At 41.6% G+C, this 25,442-nt stretch overlaps 1 protein-coding gene across 5 annotated transcripts in view; it reads right to left on the bottom strand.

Annotated features, from left to right (window-relative positions):
• The window catches only part of afap1 (actin filament associated protein 1), a 231,440-nt gene that overhangs the window by 65,970 nt on the left and 140,028 nt on the right, over positions 1-25,442 (bottom strand). For all 5 annotated transcript variants that reach the window (XM_075450688.1, XM_075450689.1, XM_075450685.1 and 2 more), the window contains exons 2-3: positions 8,552-8,680; positions 8,212-8,294 (exon numbers count right to left, since the gene is read on the bottom strand). In XM_075450688.1, the coding sequence (XP_075306803.1) occupies positions 8,212-8,294; positions 8,552-8,678 (210 nt within the window). In that variant the 5' untranslated portion in view covers positions 8,679-8,680. The remainder of the gene's footprint in view (positions 1-8,211; positions 8,295-8,551; positions 8,681-25,442) is intronic.

A 25,442-nucleotide genomic window follows, 5' to 3' on the forward strand; every position in this document is an offset into this window, starting at 1 on the left:
CAATCTCATTTCCTCCCTTAAGTTAGTGACAGAATAGCGCTGGTGTCAACGAAAACTTTGCAATAGCTGACAATGGTAGGTCATATTTGAAAAAGAGATAAATGAAACAAATCCCTGAACACAAATAATTTCTATAGACACTCAAAGGCAGGCTGAATTTCCCAATACATGTCTGTTTGCACTCTAAGCTTGATACAGCACAGGGCTCCAGAGTGCGACGCACATGCGACCTATTTTCTCAATGGTGCGCCTAAAAAAAAATCTCAGGTTGCACTGGTGCAACCACCCGTTCGAGGGAAAAAAAAAATAAAATAAAGTCTACGCGACTCTGAAAGTCTCCCTTTGGTTCAACAACAGACACACGTTAGACCCATATCGTGGTCTAAACCAATCAGAGATAGTGAAGGGCAGGACCCCCCTCTGATTGGCCCGTGTACGTTTGAACACGTGCTTGCTAGTCAGACAGAGAGGTGATGAACCTCGGCTCGTCAGATAAACAGTGGATGTAGCCACAGGTGAAAAGATGAAAAGAACGATTGACAACTTTTTGGTTAAGTTAAGGCCTGATACGTCCGAAAATAACCACAACCAATGCTCTGACACGGAGCCATCAACCTCCCACGTTATGTCAAGCCCAGGTCCAGAGCTAGCATCCGGAGCTAGCATCAGATAATGAGCCACATACGATCGACTCCGAGCCAGAACCAACTGAAATTAAAAGGGGTAAAGTGTATATATTTCTAAGAGAGTGGCTTGACCAGTTTACCTGGCTAAAATACAGTAAAGCCGATAAAAGCCGATTAATGCACTGCATTTACTGTAAAGTGTGGCAATAGTGCATTTGTGACTGGTTCTAATAGATTTCGAATTGAAACGCTGAAAAAGCACAACGCATCTATAAAACACATTACCTGCTCAGTGTCCCCTCTCCCCGCTGCCTTTCAGCGGCAGGCAGCAGCAAACAGAGATGATAATCAAGTTTAAAGTTGCGGACCATATTGCAAAAGTTCCCTTCACTAAGTTCAAGTCCGAAATAATTCTTCAGAAGAAAATTGGCTTGAACATAAACCCGACGTACAGTAATGATGTCGCGTGCGCAAAATTTTTAGGAGTCATCACAGATACATTGAAAAAAAAGACGTCTGTGCTAATTGCGAACAGTGAGTACATACGATCAGGAATGCGTCATTCTGTACGGCCGTATCTTGAGGAGAGGAAGACGGTGAATATACTGATATATATATATATATTTATATGTATTTAACCCAATTACAGGAGTTGGCCATCCGAGGGGCATGTGACTGCAATGGAGGATAGTCCATAAGACATTGAGATGTTCAGTTTGAAGCCCTTAAAACACTTCAATCCAATCAATTTTAATTTAGATTTTCTTTTTATTTAATTTATCTTGAGATGTTTTAAGTTTAAATTTCAGGCCAGTGAAGCACTTTAAGCACCAACACTTTTTCAGTAAGTTAAGTTCAGTAAGTTTGTAGAATTGTGCTTCAAATAAAGAACTTTATTTTGACCAGATTGCTAGTTAATAGACATATATGGACAGCGATTTTAAAATCAATAAATAAATAAAGTGAACCTGTAAAACTGCGGTGTTAAATGCAATGCGTTTGAAAATTTGGGTGCACCTAACTTTTGTGCTGGTGCACCTAAGAAAAAAAAGTTAGGCGCACCAGTGCAACCAGTGTAAAAAGTTAGTCTGGAGCCCTGCAGCAGAGCGAGAAGTTTATTTTCAGAGGCGTGCTTCCCCTGCCGTCTTGAAAATATTTGGTCTGGCTAAACAGAACAGGCCTACATTTATTCCAAATAAAATGCTGCTGATTAACATGGAGATCGTCTCTCAAACATATAGGAAATACTATGGGTTACTGTGGGTTATTTAAACCCACCATCTTCTCAAGGATACATAATACATAAGAGTTGATATACATACAGTGTATAGTACTGGCCACAATGGAATATGAGTTTTGGGTAAGGACAGACATTTATCTTCGAAGTACTTGAGGGCTTGAGGGGGTTGTCTATTGAGAAGAGAGGAGGAAATGAATTCCAAATGAGACCCAGATTGCTCAGGATAATGTCACCCTGTTAGTGTGTATAGTATGTCCATCACATAAGTGCATTTCTCTCTGCTCCAAGTGAAAGTGAGTATGACAAACATGATGAATGCGGTTCATTTTTGGTGTGTGCATTATGCACTTAATGCAATACTCCTTAGAGTGTGTGTTAGATGATTAACTTGTAGAGTAAGGGAGGGTCTGTTTCAGGGAGACAAGGGAGGGGGGAAGGAAAGGGTGGAGGAATGGTGAAGGGAGGTTGGGGGCGGTGGTGGCATTGCTCTCCAACATCAACACAGATGGAAATCATTTGTGTTTCTACAAGAAAGAGTACTGGTCCAAATTCTGCTCGAGCAGGGCTGTTGCGGAGCCTTTAACGCGCCATAGGATACAACTGATGAGTTGAAACAATTAACAAAAAATCCAAACGTATTACTGTAGCATGAGATATTAGTTGAGTATAAAGCTGAAAAATGCATTCAATTTTGAAGGTGGATCATGCTCCATTATCAATCTGGATTTTATCACAGTTTTCTAATTTATAGGCAAACCTCCTTTTTTTTTTTAAATCTACGTGTGTTTGTGTGCATTTGAGTGTAACATGTACAGTAATGCACAAAAGCCTTTTACTTTTTCTGAAGGACTTCACTTTCAGATACTGTTAAACTTCTGCAGATATCTGATTTCAGGCCTGACACTTTTCGTCCTCCACTTGTCCAGTTTCCTCACATGGACACACTCCACACCACACTGAGATATGCCAAGTTTTCAGTTAATAGCTCTTTGGCAATAACCTTTTTGGTGCAAAAATAAGATTTTTGTCTGTCAATCTGTGTAATATTTGGTATATTCTGTTGATACAAGTAAAGAACTTGAAACAAATTATGCATTTTTGTGACAAAGTGCTAGTAACAAAATTTCTAAAGATACTATTTAAAATTGGCTCTTAACTAAGTTGCCTGTTATGTGTAGACATAACACTGGTTCATCCTTTGATTAAGGTGCCTTTTTTTCTGCTTAAATGATTGAATGAAAAAACACATTCCTCTGAAAATGGTCAGGTACAAGGACTGGACTGAAAATAAGTAAAAAGCAACCAATGTCTAAAGAAAAACTTTGAAAGCCCTTCAGAAAGCCTGGAGAACTATTGCTCAAGACCACTTTAAAAGATTAAGAGAAAGTCTGGCTGCTTAATAAAATAAAAATAAATTCTGGGTTTTTGCACAGTACTTTGGCACATTATAGAATGGTGCAGTGGTTATTTTCTTTAGATGTTTGAAGACATTTATGAGGTGAGTGCTGTAGAGATTAAAAAAAACAACAGGAATATATTCTATATTCTGTTACTGTGCCTGTATTCAGTATGCAGGTCAGAGCCAACACAATTGTTTTACTCACTTATTCTCTGATGCACACACAAACACACTGACACATAGACACAACCTTATTCTCATGAACTGATAAAAAAGACTACTCTAACATGCCCATTTGTTTATGCAAAGCTCTCTTAAAGCGATACAATGTAACTTCTCAAAAAGCCCACTATGGAGCTCCCCCTACAGGCTTGGAGGTAATGTACGGTTACACTGTCGTAAATACAACACCCTTTCGCTGTCACGTTTCACGTTTGTTGACAAACCGGCGAGGAGTCAGAAGGTGCAAGCTATGTCGACCGAGAAGGTAAGAGTAATCAAATGTACCTGGGAGCGTGAGAGGGGTCTATTTGTTTTTGCGGTAGTAGTGCCAGAAAGCAAGTCGAAGTACTTCCGCTCAGCTCCCGGTCAGCTACGGGGCCGCTCCCGGGCCGGTCCAGCAAAGTTACATAGCGCAGTTTTTCCAACTCAGACCCCCGAAGGGCATAGGAGACAGGCCAATCGTAATATTAAAACTCATTCTAGCCGCACAATTTTTTTCAAGCTGTTATTTTAAGGTAGAAATGTTACATAGTATTGCTTTAAGGTCCCGCCACAGCATTTCAGTCAGGTGGAGGTCTAGCAGGTCTTGGACTGGATGATTTCCATCCATCCGTCAGTCCAGTCGCGGGGGGGCTGGAGCCTATCCCAGCAGTCATCGGGCGGCGGAGTACACCCTGGACAGGTCGCCAGTCCATCACAGGGCCACACAGAGACAAACGAGACAAACAACCACACACAAGCTCACACTCACTCCTAGGGACAATTTTAGAAACACCAATTAACCTAACATGCATGTTTTTGAGCAGTGGGAGGAGGCCAGACTACCCGGAGAGAACCCACGCATACACGGGGAGAAAATGCAAACTCCACACAGAAAGGCCCCAGCCGGGAGTTGAACCTGGAACCCTCTTCGCTGTGAGGCGATGGTGCTAACCCTGGATCGATTCAACACCTTGATTCTTTTCTTTTTCCGACATTCTGTTGTAGATTTGCTACTGTGTTTGGGATCATTCTCTTGTTTCTTGACTTAATTTCAGCCAAGCTTTAGCTGTCAGAAAATTGGCCTCACAACTGACTCAATAACTCAAGGAATCAATGACTGTAAGGTGTCCAGGTCCTGTGCCTGTATAACAAGTGCATGGTTTGCATGTTCTCCTCATGCCTGTGCAGTTTCTCTGCAAGTACTCCCACCTTTCTCCACTGTCAGTTGATTGGTGATTCTAAATTTACTCTAGGAGTAAGTGTGAGAGTGAATGGCTCTTTGTCTGTTTGTTAACCAGGCATTGAGTTGCCTGTGGTATGAAATGCGCTATATAAATAAAGATTGATTGATTGATTGAGTGTATCTTGATATTCACTGTGTGTTAAAGAGCATGCCAGGGTTTATGGTGCCTGAACCTTCATAACAAAATGCAGCATTGAATAAATGCATCATTGAGGTCTGTGCTATTTGATAACTTTTAAATCCATTCTATCCACTTTATTTTCATGTCTGAGTGATTTACAACTATTAAAACAACATTGTCCTCTAACTTAACATTTCCAACAGCACTGTAAATCAACATGGGCTGCTCTAAATAACTTATTCTTCATCTAACAGCGGGTAAACAAAATGGCAGCTGCAGAGCGTTACAGCAGCTTCTACAGCCACAGTGTCTGGGTCTGCTGGTTTGGCTTGGCACTAAGGCCTCAGGTCAGATGTCTCGTCTATCTCCTGCTCTGATTCACCGCCAATAACTGGCGAAAAAGAATGATACTTTATGTTTAATAACTGCATTTGACAATGACTCTCCCGTTCTGTACCTCTCTGTTTTCTCATCTTATTACTGTGGTCTCCTCCTCCAGACTTCCTTCTTTTTGTTCTTTTGAAACACTTCTGAAAGTTACACACATTTCAGGAATGATGGGTGGAGAGAGGGAGAACAGGCTTCTTTTTTCTCTCCGCCTGCACAGCTCATCCAGGAGTCTGTTGAAATGTGATGGATGGTAATTTCAGAGCAGAGACAGCAACAGAGAGACACAGAGCTGGAAGAAAATAAAAGACAGTAGCTGGGTTTCCATCCAAGTATATTTATGAGAATCCTACTTTACTGCTGTTACTGTTGAGCACCCTCCACATATGTTTTTTGTACAAGTTTTACTTTTACATTATTCAGCTCTGCAAAAACTTGATTCAGTGTTGTAACTGTTGGTATTTACAATTCTACTTTTTTTTAACGCAATATCTCAAATGTGTCAAAGTCAACTGCAAGTTATTGCTCTCTGGGCCATAAACAAAATATTCTAAACACAATTTGGACATTTTCTTTTCAATGACCCTTACCATAGCTATTTCTGAAATCACGTGAAAGAAACAATGACAGGGAGAAGAATTTGGGGGTTTTAAACTAGCCTGTCAAACACTCACTTCCAAATACAAGCAAGCGGTTTATTCAATATAACCACTACCATAAAGTAAACCCATAGAGCCCACCATAAAACAATTTATGAGTGAGTCTGTCCTAACCAAACCTACAAATTTGCATTTTTAGGGATATTATAAACATTTATATCAACTTCTGGTTCTTAACACTGTGATACAAAAATGTTTCAGATGACATCACATTGTGATGAAGACCAGTGAGTTGCAGCTGAAAGTTCCAAAAACAATTAGGACATCTGAGCAAAGGCAGGAACAGAGAAGGAAGACTCAGAAACATCACTCCTCCTCTCGCGCAGTGCTTTCCGGGAAAACCTTGACTGTGATTTCCAGACACACACTGGGGTCACCGGAGGAAGCCGAGGCTGTGGACTGGGTCTAATTACAAACTACACTGTTAAGGCTGAGTTATACTTCTTTTAACTGCCCTTGCGCTTGCGTCTTGCGCGTATGTTAATGGCTCGAGACGTTTATACTTCATTTTGCTTTGTCGGCGGTTGCGTGTGCTGCGTGGCGATTCACCGCCAGGACAGTAGGTGGAGTAGCGGGTTTTTTCAATGACAAGCCTACTACGATGAAAGGAAATTCACCGCCAGGAGCTCTTTGGCAAGTCTCTCTTCCATAGATTCATGCTTCTTCTTCTTCTTGTAAATAGCCGGTATTTTGTCAGATTTTCAACACCTTGGGGGTCTAAACGACTACTTTCACGCCTGAAAATGTTTCAAATGTTGCTAAAGTTATATATTTACAGAGTTTAGCCTATAGCTTAAGGGAAATCAGCTTTTCAGGCCGGCTGATTTCGGCTCGGGCAGGAGTGAAGTGCACTGTGTGTAAACGCTCTGCATACTGTCAGATCGATCAAGTAGTAGGCGGTTTCGACCACAGCCAGTGGCTTGCGCTTGCGTCTTGCGTGAAGTTTAGAAAATTGAGGTGACACACGCAAGCACGCAAGGGGGGGCTTGCAACCGCGCAAGGTGTTTGCTTTGCGGCTTGCGTCTTGCGTTGCGTCTTGCGTTACCGACTATAAACCAGGCTTTAGGCTTTGTGCCTCGATGTGTGTGTGAGTGTGAGACAGAGATGTAGAACAAGGTGTTGTGTCTTATTGTTATGGTAAAAGGGCTTTGCGAGCCATCACAGCCATCTGCTTTCCATCAGAGGCATCTGCTCCGGCAATAATGACACATACACTCTCCCTGTTATTCCTCACACTGGTTCTGTTTATACATGTATGTTCCTCATCTCATTCCCACTGTATCACTAACACACAGAGGCACATACACACATACAATTGCTATGATGAAGATGTTTGTGTCCTCACTGCCTGTCATGGTAATGCAAGGTGCTGCGCGAGACTGGAAGCCATGACCAGCCTTCCTACTGCTGTACAGGAGACAGTAAAAACACATCTCACAAGGCTCAAACAGGAAGGGATCATCCCCAAACTGTTTCCACAAAGTTGGGAGCATGGAATTGTCTAAAATCTCTTGGTATGCTGAAGCATTCAGAGTTCCTTTCACTGGAACTAAGGGGCCAAGCCCAGCTCCTTAAGAATAACCCCACACCATAATTCCCCCTCCACCAAACTCTACACTTGCCACAATGCAGTCAGACAAGTAACATTCTCCTGGCAAACCTAAACCCAGACTCGTCCATCAGATTGGCAGATGGAGAAGCGTGATTCGTCACTCCAGAGAACGCGTCTCCATCGCTCTAGAGTCCAGTGGCGGCGTGCATTACACCACTGCATCCGACGCTTTGCATTGCACTTAATGATGAATGGCTTGGATGCAGCTGCTCGGCTATGGAAACCCATTCCATGAAGCTATTTTTTTTAAATCTTGCAATGCTACAAAGTTGAATAAAAGAGCCTAATTTTCAACATGCAGAGTTATCCATGCAGAGTCAATCAACACAGGAAAACTACTCAGAACATAGACAGTCATGGTTGTGTTTCGCTGTTTTGAGTTATTTCGATGCAACTTTTCAGTGTTGCCATTACGACAAGTAAAGGTGATGTTTTTCAGCAGAGAAGTGGTAGAATTTAGGAACAAAGCAGCTGAGTTCAGCCTCATGTTAGAAAAAAAGTAGACAAAACACAGCACTGGAAAAGGCTGACACAGATCTGACTGAGACTTGTAGAAACATTTTTATTCAGTCAGACAAGCAAAACACAGAACTAAAAATGAAAGAACACAGCGTACACAAGAATGTAAATGTACAGCGTACATGTAAGAATGTTAAATCTGGTGGTAAATATGTAGCACAGCATGTGGCACTTGTACTGGGGTGAGTAAAGAAGTCTTACCAGCCAGGGATGAGGAATCTCTGGGAGAGGCATCTGAGGTGGGGCTGGCAGACCGCTGTGGATCTCTTGCTTGAACGAAGGCTCTGGAGGAATGAAGAAGTGACATTAACATGAGGCAATACACAGCAGACATAACCAAGGAGGAGCTTTGCAATATCAATGGTAATCATCTTGGTCCACAAAAAATTAACAGAAGTAGCAAAGTTTTTAGCTTTTCTGATGCTCCAATTCCTGCGCTGACATCATCAAGTCATTCGGAAAATCTAGAGTCCTAACTGCCTGACCAGTGAGGTGAGTATTTTTGAGAAGTTTGGAAGCATTATGTGGCATGAAACCTCACCTTTATCTAACAGGACTCTGTGCAGGATGTTGGAGAGGTGTGTCTTCTTCTCTCGGACCCCAGCGCTCAGATACTCCCTGTCCAGCAGGTCCAGGAACAGACGAAGCTCACATACCAGCTCCTCCATCGCTGCAGGACAGACACACAAGGTTGTGTTATTTTTCCCTTAAACACTACAAAATTGTTGCTGGAGCAGTAAAACGGTTTACTCAATGTGAGATGAATTATATATAATTTTATTAGATTTATTTTTTTTTTTTTTAAAGATTCACACCTAATACAGCTGGGCGCTGTCATTTTTTCTTTTGTTGGGTCAGTTTTACCAGTTTTTACCATGCATGCAAGAATAAGATATATCAGACTTAAGCCATCAAAACACAAATAAGCAGCAACAGGCTGCATCATTAATCCCTCATAAATCAATCCCAATGCAGAGTATGATTTAGCTACAACACTTTAAATACACAGAGAAATAGAGCAGTTATGTAGCAGATATGTTAAATCCAAACAGAACTTCAGCATCAGCTCCAACTGCTGGGCAGAGACAGACCTGGCAACCCAGCTGGTAGACACAGAATCCAACGAGTGTGTGTTTGTTTGTACAGCCAAACCAAGCAAAACGGAAGCTTGCAGCTGGGGTAAATAAATGACGTATGCTCTCACACCATCACACACTCATTTCTGAGGTGTTCTCATGATGCGGCAGGCCATCAGATTGGGTTAACTCTGAGTTGCCACACATGTGATTGTATCTGGGGGTGATGAGCTACTCATCTACAGACTGTAGAGTAGGGCTGTAAAGTCCTAGCCGACTGGTCAACTTATTGGTCGATACGTTCTGGGTCGACCAAAATTCTGATTGGACGATTTTTTTGCCGTGTTAATTTCATACAGTCTATGGTTAATTTCCTCAGGAGGAAAGTACCAAGTGCTAATGGGGGTGTTTTCAGAGCACCCCTGTTTCACAGATAACAGCCTCGCTTCAGAGAAAACCCCCTTGTTTTCACTATTTTGGATTAGCCCAACCCACTAGAGACAGGTAGATTGAAGATCGTCTACGTCTCCGGTGGTTTGCTGAATATTTATTTTTATTTTGAGTGTTTCATTTACAGTGAGTCCTCCTCTACCATGCATGTCAAAGACATCGGCAGTGTGGCAGAATTTTAAAGTTGAATGCAAAATTTGCAAACAAGAGTTTTTTAATGTCACAGCTTGACTACATCATCTAAAAACGATAATATTTCAATATTATAGGCTATTAATATCATATTAAACATATTTCAATATATTAGTCTAATAATTTGTTTTATTACTGCAGACGCACCCGCCCACAACAAGGGCAGCATCCCTCAGATACACCCAGACCACGCTGGATGTTAAGCCTCCTCTGTTATCCAAACGCAAAAATGATATCACAGAAGGAATTGTCAATTTTATTGCTCAGGATATGAGAAAGTTGATAAAAGTTTTGGAACCTGGATATTCAGTGCCCGCCTGCCAGACAATCATGCATGCACTAACCGCAAAATAGGAGGGACTCAGGAGGGATAAAGTTTCAGAGTTAATACAACACAGCGAGGCATTGAGGGCATTTCATTGACGGAGACTGGAAAGCACAGAGTCTTGTGCTTGAGACAAAACAAATAGAAAAGGCGCACACAGGAAGAAACATCGCTGCACGACTATCTGAAGTTGCTGATGCCTTCAAAATTCCAGAAGAAAAGAGAGTGTCTGTTGTATGTGACAACGCCTAATGCGCAATTGTGCCGTGCCCACTGTTTGTAGGCTATTGTTTTGAGCCTATGCTTTATTATTCAGTCATGCCCAACTTTACTCGCCTTGATCTGGGATGTTTAATAAAGATAATTTCCCCTGAATTGCCTTTTGTGTTTAATTGCCTTCTTGTGCTGATACCAGTATCTTTTCAATAATCATGGGCTTTCATATCGCGCAGATGCACGTGATGCAAAACGCCATCAGAGTCGAGTTTGCCGGTAGACACGAGTTGCCCCCCCCATTTTTAGCCCTTACGATTACAGCCCTACTGCAGATTATGTAGTTAATGATGATGAGTGTATGAATGATTTTCAGCCTCTGTGAACTTGGAGAAGAAGTGTTTGAGAGGCTTTATCTTGAGCAGAATCAGTCACATGACACTGAGGGAACTTAAGGCTTTGTGCAGGATCACGGCATGTTTCAGTCTTAAGCTCACTTCATGGTTTGTTCTGGTAGTTTGACAACATTCAGTCGGTGGTGCTTTCTATGTAGGTCATATCTGTAATGCATTATAACTCCATCCATCAATGTTTTTTTTATAACCACTTCATCCTGTTCTGAATCACAGGGGGTGGGAGCCGAAGCTGTGGTAAGAGGAGGGTTACATTATTACAACTAGGGATGCTCCGATCAGCATTTTTGGGGGCCGATCCGATCACCGATCACAGGAATCCTAAACTTAAGCACAGTTTTTTAATAACCTTTTTAAATAACCTTAACATTTTTAAAAAACCTTGGCACAAACCAACAACTAGACCTTAACTATGAGGGAATAAGCAAGTAAGAATAAGCAACTGAAATGTATTACATACGTCCGAAGGCTCCTGCTAAAGCGTCGGCTGTGTGTGACCCTGTGAATTCTTGGCAGTGCAGTACGAGGTTGTGTCGCTGGAAGTTCGGGTCGATGAAATACGCTGTTAAACTTAACATCGACATGGGACATGCACTCGAACTCCAAATATCAGTTGTAAAACTGATTGATGTGACATTGTCTTTCAAAAGTGTGTTGACGTGTGTGTATACTGTCTCGTACAGCTGAGGGAGACATACATCCGTTAGGTTTACGTCCGGGGGGGGGCATAGCGTGGCTCCAGGCACGATAACAACCATCGGAACCCCGTGTCCTCCACCACAAAAAGAGGCTGCTCGTCAAGTCCAATGAATTCAATAAGCGTTTTTGTTATATCCCTCCACCTTTTACTGTCCCTACGGCTCCAGGCGTTTAAACGGTGAGCTTAAACGGTGAGCTGAGTGACGGTTGGGGTTTGTTTTCCTCGCGCTTGTTTTTCATACTCTTTGTATTCCGTAGTGTGCCGCGTCTTTAAATGTCTGATTAGGTTAGTGGTATTAAATTTTCGTTGTGTAATGCCACCTCTTGGAATTGCGGCCTCGCATATTTTACAAACAGCGAGTATTTTTGCGAAATGGCGAAAAAAATTCGACACCGGAGAACTCATATCAGCTTCTTTCATGAGAGCAGAAAACAGTCGCCGGTAAGTTATGTCACGCGCGGGAAAGAAAACCGTTTAATTAATATAAATTTAACATAAATCTCATTGATAATTTCATAAAAAGTCACATGGAGAAAAACAGTCTCGGGTAAAATACAAACAAAAAAAAACTTTTTTTTTTTTTTTCAAATATGCGATCGGCTTTTCTGATCGGCACTTCGAGAGCCCACCGATCAACCTGTTTAGGGTCCATATCGGCCGATCACGATCGGCGGCCGATCGATCGGAGCATCCCTAATTATAACACATACTGCAAAAACTTAACGATTAAACTCAACCATAATTCATTAGCAGCTCATTTCATCATCAGTTAAAGTTCACACTGTGAACCATAACAACACTGCAGCCCCTTTCTTTGTAGCTTTGAACAGGTGCAGATGCAGAGACCAACATCACAAACAGAAACCTGTCTGTTTTCTTGATGTCTGTGATGGTTCAATGCAGCCGAGGTCCTCATAAGAATGTTTAAAAGATACTGATCGGCTGATCAGTTATCATAATTGGCGAATTTTCAGCTCAAGCAGCTCCAACCTGTACTTTAGTCTGGTTGTTTTTCACAGTGAGTAAATAATATGCAAAGCTAATCATTTGTAATACCTATTAGGGGAAGGGAAATAGGGCATTTAGCTTGGCTGACACTGCTTATCGTTTCCAAAAGTAAAAACAAATACAGCACTCTGTTATATTTTCATAAAATATTTTATATTAAAATGTTTCATATTTTGAGTAGGACAGAGAATCACTTAAGTTTTTTTTATATCCAGCATCAGAGAGGGAAAAGAGAAGAATTTTGAATCGTCCAAGAAAATGATAATTCCTGCATCTCTAATCACAACTACATCCTCCACTTCTAAAACATTGAAAACCTCATTACAAGTTCTCCTAAATTATAATGATTAGAAACATGAGTAGAACTTGACTTTCATAGAAAATGTTACCACTAAATCTAATGTTCACAAGAAATATGTATGTTCAACAGGTGCCAACCTGGATGGGTTAAAAGCAGAGGACAAATGTTGTGCATGACAATATATCTCAATATTTTAAAGCCTAGGAAATATTTGAGTCTGAAATTAGGCTCCATAAAGTCAGCGCACACCAGTTCTATCAGACAGCACCAACAAGCCAAGCAAGCCGTGATATGTTTATTTAATATATAATACATAGGTATGTAGATTAAAACATTTGGGCTGCAGACACAGGAGATTTAAAGGTCTGAGCTGCGGGCAAAGAGTCCCAGCATTTAAAAAAACAACCATCTCTCCGTCCACTCCACATGCTGGACTGATATAAGTGTCCAAATGAGTCTTTTCAGCATGGACGCAATGTTCCTGCTACTTGATGCCAGATATTTCTGAAGACTTGAAAGAAAAAAACTTTCTATCTGAAAAAGTATCTGATAAACCAACAACAGCTGAGTGTGCTGGTAGCTGACAAGTGATGGAGCAGATTAATGCCAAAATGTTTCCAAAGAATATCTCAGAGTTCAAAGTAAATCTAGAAGACATTTGAAATGGATTTGCAACCCAACCATAGTTAATTTTCATAGCTTTAAGACAGGTTGGGCAGCAGCTCTGAGCCTGGATACACAGCCGCTTTCACACATTCCTAACGTAATCGGATTATCCTATAGCAGAGAGAGAGGGGAGCTGTGGAGTCAGACAAAGAGGTAAAAGAGAGAGAAAGATAACACAGCCATGGGAGAGGGAAGGTGAGAAGTTCAACAGGGCAAAAAGTGAGATTAAACAAAAAGCCAGAGTGATGTGAAGAGGTTTATGAACAAAACTGTTAAAAGAAGCAGATATGTAGACAAATGGAAGTTAAAGCAATACAATGTAACTTCTCAAAAAGCCCATTATGGAGCTCCCCCTACAGGCTTGGAGGTAATGTACGGTTACACTGTCGTAAATACAACACCCTTTCGCTTTCACGTTTCATGTTTGTTGACGAACCGGCGAGGAGTCAGAAGGTGCAAGCTATGTCGACCGAGAAGGTAAGAGTAATCAAATGTACCTGGGAGCGTGAGAGGGGTCTATTTGTTTTTGCGGTAGGTGTGCCAGAAAGCAAGTCGAAGTACTTCCGCTCAGCTCCCGGGCCGGTCCAGCAAAGTTACATAGCGCAGTTTTTCCAACTCAGACCCCCGAAGGGCATAGGAGGCAGGCCAATCGTAATATTAAAACTCATTCTAGCCACACAATTTTTTTCAAGTTGTTATTTTAAGGTAGAAATGTTAAATAGTTGTCACACCGCGGTGAGGTTAAGTTGGGTTTTTGTCTCGTTTCATGTATTGTTTCGTCATTTCCTGTTTTATTTTGAAAGATTTAAGGCTCGTGTATACTTCGCAGCAGTGTGTCGCAGTGAGCTTGTCGCAGACACGACGCAGTTATTTTTGATTTATGCCTTGAAGCGCTGTCTGCGCTATGTTAATCCCACGCCACAACGCAAGAGGGACAATCACGAACAAGCTAGGATTGTGGGTGTTACGGTTACGGAGGTCATTCAACAACAATGGCTACTGGACGAATGCGCACTTTGATTGAGATGCAGCTGATCGATCTAGAAATAGAAGAAATATTGCTACTACTGGAGCTGGCAGAGAGGGAAAGAATCGTCACGGTTAGCACGGTTAGCGTCAGCCGGTTAGCAAACCGGAAATACGCATAGTGTAGAGCGGATGTAGAGTTGACCAATCAGAGGCCTCCTTTCTCTCCTCCCTGCGGTGATATCTGCGGCACTGTCTGCGGTGAGTTACAATTTTGAGGAGGTGCACCAGAGTGTCTGCGTAGTGTCTGCGTAGGGGGGGGGGCATGTCTGCGTTAACTGCGACACACACGCAGACGACCTGGTTTCCGAGTATAAATCAGGCTTAACTTCCCTCTCGTTCCAGGTCACTTGCCCTTCCTCTCGTGCTCCAGTCTGATTGTGGTATGAATGATTCCACCTGTTTCCCATTACCCCGGTGTGCTTAAGAGTCTGCGTCTCCCCCTGTCTTGTGCAAGTGTGTTGTATCTGTCCCTGTGAAGTGCATCATTCTCACGTTATTGCCAAGCCCGTTTACTAAGCCTGTTTCCAAGTTGACAAGTGGTATTTATCCTCGTAAGAGTGTTTTTGTTTTTCATAGTGAGTTTTTGTAAATTAGAACCTGTAAGAGCTACAGTGTTAGTCTTGTTTATAGCTTTCTTGTTTTCCCTCCCAGGTGGAGTGGTTTTTTGTTTGTAAATCTTATCCTAGTGTATTTCCTCCGATTTTCAGGAGAGGCCTTTTGTTTTTTCCTCCGCAGTAGGAGTGATATTTAGTTAACGTTAAAGTTTCATGGTCTTTTGTTTTTTCCTCCGTTATAGGAGTGATTTTGAGTTTGATAAATTTTATAGATATACTTTTCCATTTTGGAAAAAGTATATTATCAGATTAATATTTCATAGCCCGTTTAGCTTCTCTAACGAGGAACTTGTTGATCTGCTGTCGTCCGAATAAAAGTGTTGGAATTACATCTCCTGCATCTGGTTCCTCCATTCTCTAAGTGTGACAATAGTATTGCTTTAAAGGAGGGAAGATTTGATTAATATGTATATGAGATGAGGTGTAAGTGGATCATTGGAGGAGTTAGAACTCACGGATTCTCACTCACTGGGTCTACATGATGAGATTAATTCTATTATAGCTATAGTTGGACTATGCTCCTTATTTAAGCAAAGGCAATTATCCAAGTATATATGGCAGTGATTAAATGGAGTCATTGGCACAAAGCATGTCATACCCCGGTAAAATAGGTGGCAGGCTCTAGCATGGTTGCCGCGTCTGCTAGCACGAGAGGTGTTGATGACGTCACGATTTCGTGCCGGCTATATATAGTGGCGCAAGTCAATGCGCCTGTAGTTGCAATTTTCTCCGTCACAGAGGTGGCGCTGCTACGTTAAGGTTACCGCTAACGACTCTACAACGAAGAAAGTCAAGAAGAAAACAATGCCACTGTCAAGAGCAGGAATACTGTCATTAATGATACTGCTGCAGTATTCGGATCATTTTAATTTTTTAATTCAGTTAAAAGAGGTGAAGGTCTGAAGCCCCCGGCATCACCACTTGGAGTCTCTGCCCTCTTCATTGCCTTCACGCATCTGTCCCGTAGCTTCTTCCACACATTCTTACAGAACTCTCCCTCTTTCCCCAAAGTTCTGCCAATCTATGTCCACCAATTTTGGGAGTTTACGTGGTCCCTGTGCTGTTTCACTGCAGTTTCGTACAGGTGCTGTACAAACGCACCTCCTGACTGAGCCTGGTCTCAAATTGGTCCATCCGGTTCGTCGTTCTCGGCGCAGCCAAGTTACAAAAATCGGCTGGTGCACGACAACACGCTGCGCCATCTTTTCAAGGCAAGCGCCTGAAACGTCATTTTGACGTCACGGTCCGCCACCACCGTGAGCGACGCGTCAACTGTAACTCCGGCCTTTAGTGGTAATAGAGCCACTTCCGGTTGACCTCTTCACCACCAACAACAACAACAAACTCAGGCATTCGAGAAAGATGGCGAATGAAGAGCAAGATTAAGCTACGTCCCTCTACATTTTGTTTGTGATGAGCATGCTTGTTGCACAAACGCGATGCACAACGGCGCATTCTCCACCGCTTTGTTTGTTTCTTTCCAACGGCGGTGACAACAACAGTAATAGGGTCTCCTTCGACTTCCGGGTCACGACTCCGGTAAAAAAATCTTGAGCATGCGCAGAACACCAAGTCCAATTTTTTCATTCTTCAAACTTCTTCTTCCTAAAGGGTTGATAGGTTAATTTTTCTTTATACAATTCCCCTCACTAATTTCTGCGTTTGATCACAATAGTAAAGCTTTCCTTACAGTTTTGAGTCGAATCCTTTTGAAACTTTAAAGGCCATAGGCCAATTCTGTGAATGTATATGGATGCACATAAACCATGAGTAAAACCATGGAAATGAGTGAGCTTAAGGAAGCACTGACACAGAACAGGGATCCGGCACTCAGAGTCCACGTGCCCCTTGATGTTAAGTCCACTGAGCTATTGGAGCATCCCGCCAGGATTGTGGTCGTCCAGTGGATGGTGAGGCATGGGAAGATGGTTTGACCTCTGAAAGCCGTTACAGCCTGCCCAGCTGAAGGCACATGCCTACTGTGGTGGATGGGGAAAATGACAAGAGGCAAACCCGAAGCACCAAATTGAGGTTTAGGTTCTGGAAGCAGGAAGCAGGAAGGAGGAGGCAGGCTGAGACTAGGACTTATGGAACTGGGACTGGACTGGTTGGATAGCGAAGTTTAGGAGGGTTGGGGGAAAAATGGAGAGGCCCAGGTGGAGGGGATCCATGCTTTTCGGAGAACCCAAACTGAAGCCATGGGGAGAGCAAAAAACAGTGACAACCTGAGCAAGGAGGTTAACGACCATCAACTTCCATCCAGAATTGCCAATAAGAGACGGGGCAGGAGAGATGTTTGATGTGACATATTTTGGATCCAGAAAGACAGAAAGGCTTATACTGTGGTTTTTATTGCACATTTATTTACAGATGACCAATCAATCATTAAAAGTGAACATTGCAGTTGAGGCGGTTAAGTGACATTCCCTGCTGCTTACATATCAATAAATTATAAAGTTGCACTCAGAGAAGCTTCTGTGAACTTCACAGTCGAATGGAAGCCTCGTTGATCATTTCAACCAACCTCTCTGTCTCTGATTAAGAGAGAACAAGCATCAACACTGCCGCTACACACAGCGCAGCTCACTATTTTTACATTACACAGAGAGCAGCCAAAGCTCTCTTTACTGCTCCATTTAGCACCTCACAGAGCTCTGTGCAACCTGTGCAATACTTTGCCTCCACTGGGGTAGTCAAAGAGCTCAACCTGTGTGTGTATGTGTGTGTGTGTGTGTGTGTGCCCCATTAAAAAGCTAAAGTGAGCTCTCCAGATCACCAAAGACGGCGATGAAAAACCAAGTGGCACGAAGAAGGACCACCTTCAAACACGGCCTGAAGGCAAGCAGGAAAAAACTTGCAAACAAACCGCCCACAGCCTTTCTTCAGAAATCTCTTTCTCCCTTTCAGTCTCTCATTCACCTCCTGTCTGCACCTCTGTTTTCTTAATTATTTTCCTTCCTTTCATTTGACTTGATGTAAAACTGTTGTAAACACATTCTCATACAAAAACATTTTGGTCATTTTTTGGATATGGGCAATATTCACATATTTCCATGAACTCTTAGCTGTACAATTTCCTTCTGACCACATTTGCTGCGTCAACACCAGGCTTACATCATAAATTAAAGAAACTCCTTCCAAACAAAACAACTAATCTATACATTACACGCACACCCAGATTGCTGTTTTCACTGCCAGGTATTCACACTTCCCAGAGCTCAGAACAAAGAGGGTTTTCCTGAGTGAGGTGTGTGTAGGAGTGTTTGTGCAAGGCAAAATGGTCGTGTTTGAGTCTCATAGAGAATATGGGCCTGTGTGGCTCCACTGTTGTTCCAAAAATGCTTAGCCAGGTTAGAGGAAGGAGGGCGTTCTCCCCTCTTCCCAGAATATATCTAATGTGACTGACACACGCTCACACACAGTATCCCACTGTGTGTGTGTATGGATGTGTGATTGTTTCGGGTGTGTGTTGTACCTCTTGTACCTAACAGTATTTTGAAGACTTTGAGGATGTGTTTAGTCTGGGTGTTTGACAAGTTTCCATGTCAAGATCCGCCTACACACACACACTTTACTGTAAAACTTGAGCATCAAATATCTGAGTTAACAGCCTCATACACATTAAAATGAATACAGTTTCTCTCACTGAGTTAAGACATTTTTTTTCCCTGAGAAAACATATCCAAGTCAATCCAACTACAAACCATCGTTGCTGTTATAAAAAAGTGCCACACCTGTAAATCAGCAGGGTTCTTTAGTCAGTTTACTTCCATAAGTGGGGTTTACAAACACCAAAAAGTCTTGGTCAAGACTCCAAATTCAGGATGCCAAAAATTCTATCTGTCATATATCAGCTGTCATTGGGCAAGAGGCAGGGTACACTCTGGACAGGTTGCCAGTCCATCGCAGGGCCACATAGAGACAAACAAGACACACAACCATGCACACTCACTCCTAAGGACAATTTAGAATCACCAATCAACCTAACATGAATGCTTTCGGACAGTGGGAGGAAGTCAGAGTACCTGGAGAGAACCCACACATACACAGGGAGAACATGCAACATGCAAATTCCACACAGAAAGGCCCCAGCTGGGAATTGAACATGGAATCCCCCTGCTATGAGGCAACAGTGCTATCCACAAAAGGAAAATGGAGAGAGCTCATCTCTAGGAATTACTTGAATATCTGGGATAATCTATCTGGGAAGACTTTGGTTAGTCACGTGATTATTCTTCCAAATACCATTTTGCAGGTTATTTGGTGTCATGGTTTTCCTCTGAGGACAGCTTTGCTTACCATTTTCTCTATTTTCGTATCAACGTAGCAAACATAGCATTAGCAACATTGGCTTCTTTTCTGAGAGGCTAGCAGGCATGCATCAGCCCAAGCTGGTACTTGACCACCTTCAGCTAGATCCAAAAGGAAAGTACTTTATATAGTTTAATACACTTACACACCAAAATGTCTGAAGTTTCCTTGCATTCTGAAATGGATTTTTAAACTTTGACAGGAAACAGCTGTTGAGTTACATAATCTTAATCTTTGCCAAATCAGAGGTGATTTGCAAAACTGTTTATAGACCCCGTAAAGTGCATCAAGTCTTCTTTGAAACCTAGTCTTATTTATTATTCATTAATTTATTTATTTTTACCAATTCCACTGACCTTTTCCATTTTACATATTCTAAATGTGAATCAAAAATGGAAATGGAAACATTGTCTTTTGATTCCAAAAGAAAGGGGGCACCATGCTTTACCCAACAGAATGCAAAATGGAGGGGTGGCGCCAGGAGATGAAAGTGGAACTGGGCATTGAAAAAACTTTTCCAAAACAATCAAAATAGTCAAGACTGGAGGGAAAGAAGGTTTAAGGGCTAAAATCAAAAAGACAACCTTCTCTTGCTGTTTTATGTTTCCACACAAACACGATTCGACTAAATGACCCATTTAAGTGATTATCTTTGGACTATAATTTGAGGATTTGTTGCAGTAAAGCTGCAGTGTATGCCATCACTATGATCCACCATCCCAGGTCAATTCAACTGTTTGGGACATACGTTGCATCCTGAGTAGCACTCTGTTTTTGCTGCAGGTAACAGATCACCAGCAAACACATGCAGATGAGAAGACTGAGACACTTTATGAGATCAATACCCAGTCATCTTCACGGTGCACTCTCTCTGGTTCTGGGAAATTAAATTGCACTGTTTGTTGAATGTTACAGTAAGACAGAGGTTGTTGTTAACTGTGGTCTGGTATCATTATGGTTACTGTCTCCAATAAGCCATCAAAAGGCGTTTGTAGGCGTTCGTAGTCACATGATTACATACGACCTACAAGAATACTGAGGGGTTTTCCCTTAGACTAATAGTGTTTTAACATTTTTTGGAGAAGGTAAAAAGAATAATATTTGGATCACTCCTCTAATGTAAAGTTTTATGCAAAGGAATATTAGCTGGAAAACACTTAGGAAAACTTCCTCATTTGCAAAAAATGTGCCCACTTTTTGTATTTAAAACGCTTCCCTGTTTCTTTCAGAACTTTAAAAGTTTTCTGACACAAAACAAAATTCAACTGAATCATAATGGGAAAAAAAGCTGTGAAAGTCACGCAATATCACTGGTCACAAATGTTTCATAAAGCCCAGACTTGGATGAAGACCAGGCGAGAGGGAGAGTTATGAACAGATCAGAAGATGGGCGATACTACATTAGTTTATGATGAAAGACAAGCTGTCTTGCTCTCGCCCCATTTCTCAGCTCTGTAATTATGAGGTTTGTGTGTTTTTTTCATTCCACTGGGCATGCCAAGCGAACATTACAGAGCGGGGGACTGATTGCCATCGAGCAGTACAGGTGGTTTACCGTATGAGCAGATGTTTCCTAGACCACAAACACACATCTGCAAAGCCCTGATCTAAAGAAAGGGGGGGGGGGGGGGGGGGGGGGGCAGAAAGGGTTGATGGAGGTTTACAGAAGATATGAGAGGGGGAGGGGTGGGAGAAAAGTGGACAAACCAAAAGAAAGCTGAAGACAGATTTCTTCCCTTTGGTATCTCTTTTACAAAGATAATTATAGGGTACTGAGCTAAAAACCACAGGCCAAGGAAAGAGGGACAGGAGAAGGTATGGAGGAGGAGTGTGGAGATGCACTGGCTTTTGGTTACTATCTTCTGGTGGGATTTTGGGGAATACAGTTACCTTGTTTGGACTGGGAATGGTAGCTTTCTAGGTGAGAGAAATGAGTATTGCCCTGGAAGACACGTTGTGCTTAGTATGGAGGCTGCAAGCCTATCAGGGTATCAATTTTAAGATACATCATAGTTCCAGACATCATTCAGGCCTCTCACAATTATTACATAGTTGCCTCGTAGCAATATACTGAAATAAATGCAAAGTCATTTTGCTTAAAGGTGGGGTAGGGGATCTTTTTCTGGAACATTTTTTTACATATTGCTTGAAATACTCTTCACACCCCCATTGCAACCAATTAATTAAAAGTTTTGACACAAATATGAAATGTTTTAGTGGCCTCTAGAACGTACAATCTAGGAAAAACACTATCCAATCATACTGAACGGACCGTTAACAATGATTGGATTCTGATGCTGTCTATCAAACTGCAATCTGCTCCTCCCTCCCCCTCCTCCCCCCTGTGCGCGTACCCTGCTCCGTGAACGAATTACGCGTCCAGAAGCTTGGCAGGAAGCTAAACTAGAGCCAGCTTGGCTAGCACCTAGCATTATTAAACGTGTACTCTAGAGGCGTGCCTTCGGGGGGAAAGTGAAGAAAAGGGTTGGGACTTTTTACCTGTGTATTTTCAAAATGCAGCTTCGCTGGACTCAAAATCCAGGATCTCCTACCCTACCTTTAATCAACAGAATCATTTCCGTTCACATGTGTAAAAAATATGGATGAAACTAACAGAAATATCTCTGCTCCCATTAAGTCATCGACATCGTTTAAAGTTTGACTGGTGCTCTTTTTATCACGTCACCATCCCTTGTTCTGCTTTTATTTCATTGCACCTCAGTGGAGAATAAGTGCCACCAACGTGGTTAAAGTCTAAGATTCAATTGAATACAATTTTAAGGACATCTATTGGCGTAAAGATTTAACTGAACCCATTTTGAGCTGGATTATAACAGAGACCAAACATTAAAAAAAAAGTATCAAACTAATGTTAAAAATCTAAAACACTGACTGATCCAGCAACTCGCCTAAATGTGTCCAAATTCCTCTGAATGAAAATCACTCTCTCAGCAGCTGAGCTATGCATAAACCACCATTAACCTACTGTCTCTGAATGATCTGCATTCCTCACCTTACCAAGTTTTCATTTTTAGACAGTAAAAACTACATTGTGTGACTCTCGTCTGTTATGCTGTGCATTCAATGCCCAGCAGACATGACAAACTGTTGGAGACAATATAATGGTATTTAGAATATATGTTAACTTCTCTAGAATGGGCAATACTGAATGTTGATGTAATTGTAAAATCCAGTGTTTAGCACAGGAAAACTTTGTTCCTCCCTGTCAACTGAAAATGATCAAACTGACTTCCACACAGTGAGATCAAGAGATTCTAAACTTACATGAAAGAAGTATGGTTCTGGAACAGGGGTGTGTTCTTGCAGCTACAGTGATACGTTGCACTATAAAACAACTGCATTTGAATAAAGGTACTACATACTAGTTCACAAATTCACAAAAAATTGTTGGCATTTTTCTTCTTTGCAATTCATATAAAAAGACAAAATCAGAGTTTATGCTACAGAAATAAACAGGTAATTATAAGTTTTTACTCAGCTTATAAAAGCTTAAACATGCTCAGACACTTTTTCAGACAGCTCATAACGCTGGGTGATGTCACAAATTCCCAATAGAACTAATATTACGCATATGTTACTTGGATATGAGTACAAAAAAGTGAAATATCAAAACAAGAATAAACAGAGATGTGGGTTCACCCCCCCTTGCGTCTTCATCCACTCAGTTAGCTTATCTTTAGATGCTCAGAGGTCTGACGGTAATAGACAGCTTCCAGCCTGTCTATCTATCAGCACTCATTAAGTCCCACCAACAGAGCAGCTGAATGACAGCAGCCAGACAGGCATGCCCAAATACAAGTCAAAACACAGCACCAATTCCTGAACTTTACTTAGCTGTGCTGTCACTACCCCCAACCATCACTCTTTCCATGCACACACAACAACCAAAACAATCCAGCTACATTAGTTGCCCCCCTGTCCGTACCTCTGGCCTTCCATCTTGGCATCTCATCAATGCAGCTTTTTTTCATTGAATCTTATAAGCTTTGTTCATCAAAGACAGCCTAACAAGCTAATTAGAATAATAAGCCTATTAAAGATGCCCAGTGAGGATCATCACAGAGGATCAATCACAAAAGACCAATAATGCCAAGATAAAATGGGACTATTTCAACTGTAAGATTTACATTTTAAGGCTAAAGTCCAAACATATGAGCTTGGTTGATGGTTTTAAATCAACAGGCTAATTGGCAGTTGTGTTGAAGCCAGGAGAAACGATCAGGGTCTTCTGAACTCTGCTTGGCACAAGTTTATCATTCCCCCTGTGTTTTTTTAGATGAATATTGACAGAAGGGAAGGTTGCAAAGGCTATGATTACTTGGACCAAAATTAAAGTCTCTCTTCCCGCATGCCAGTTTACTGACAGGCTACTATGGAGGGAAGGACAGAGAGATTACAGACAAATTTCTCCTCATCTCTCCACTCTTCTGTGATCTGGGATCTGTGCCCACTCTGCCCACTTCACAAACACTTCAATTAATTGCTCGTCAACTCTTGGTTTCTGTGAGTAAAGCTGAAATAGTAAATGCCATAAAAAAAAACTTTCACACTTTTGCCCCCCAGAACATGGAAGGGAGGGGATCAAAACAGGATCTGTTTGCACTGATAACCCAGCTACAAACCAACTTGTGGTTAAGAGACACACAAGCAGTCACCACTTGGTCTGCAACTTTTTTCATAAATCAAGTTTGAATGTATTTGAGCTCTTCTGTACACTGGACTCAACTGCCAAGTATATTGTAGCTTAAGTTCCATCATAAGCATAATAAATTCCCAAAACAACAGTGTCGGTGAAGGCATTTTTACGAGTCTCTGGCACCTGTTGTGGCTGACTGTGCCCGACGATTATTCTCCAATATGTGGTGCCTCCGCTGCCTCTCTCTGGTGACAGCCTTACTCAACACATCACAAAGCTTCTAGGAGTGCACATTTAGCAAGGACATGATACTCAGGTTTTTTGTTGCTATCCAATTTTCAATTTAATTTGAAGTAAATTTGACAAATTGTCACTAAACAGAAAATAAACATCAGGCTTGTGTCCAGTAATGGGTTTAGAGAGAACAAACAAAGCTGTTGAGGGTTGACAGGAGGCGGCAGTGCATGCTATGTCGCACATGACTGCTTTGAGAGCTGTGCAATGTGTTGAAAATGTACCGTTATCACAATATTACCATCCGTAATATCTATATCTCAAAAATATTTTGGCTTAAAGTAGCACAAACAGGCTGCATTCCATACAGAGCAAGTTCTGCTTTTCTGCATGTTCGGCAACTAACTAGCATGCATAAGTGCAGAAATGGAATACATTAAGCAGATCCATTATATTGAAATACTTGTTTATATATTAAAAGTCATATGGTATTGCACATTGCATGGATTTCCTCATGATGTATAGCCTTAGCTGCTACAGACAAAAGTATTGGTCCCACCAAAACAAGTCACCTTGAACAAATACTAGAGTAAAATGGAGAGGGCTTTAGGAATCATCTTAATGAGAACACAGTGATTATTCTTTCATGTTATTGAGTAGAACATTAAAGAGCTAGCCTAACCCTTCCAATAATGCCCTGTGTTCCCATATAGGCTTCTGTAAGAGCTTTTCTCAAAAGAAAAATTGCACACAGGGGATATTTTGGGGCTGTAACTGTTAGGCCGCAACACTGGAGGGCACCCATATTACCAACATACAAAACAAGTAGAAGAAGAGCACTGTTCAGATAGTAATGAAGAAGATGAAAATGAATATATCAGTGACTGTAAATACTGTTCTGTAAGAGGTTTGAGGGTAAACATGAGACCAAGCTCATTTAAGGACATATGAAGGCAGAGAGGAAGAAAAAACACTGGTGTGGCTTTGCCCATATAGCTGATGAAAAACAAAGGTCTTTAGAGTGCCAAAGTTGCTTGTTTTCTCCTTGAAGGGTAATTTGGCCAACTAATATAATTAAAATGTGTTGCCTGATAAAGGGTATATAGTGTTTAAGATAGCTGTCATCTCCAACTTGACCACTTTCTATCAGTAATTGTTACACAGTTAGTATAAAGTCAGCAGTTCCCCTGTCTTTCTGTCAGGATTCTGACTGTCAGAAACGTTGGGTAATCTTGGAGTGTCC

Source organism: Odontesthes bonariensis, chromosome 19 (assembly GCF_027942865.1).
Source record: "Odontesthes bonariensis isolate fOdoBon6 chromosome 19, fOdoBon6.hap1, whole genome shotgun sequence".
NCBI lineage: Eukaryota > Metazoa > Chordata > Actinopteri > Atheriniformes > Atherinopsidae > Odontesthes > Odontesthes bonariensis.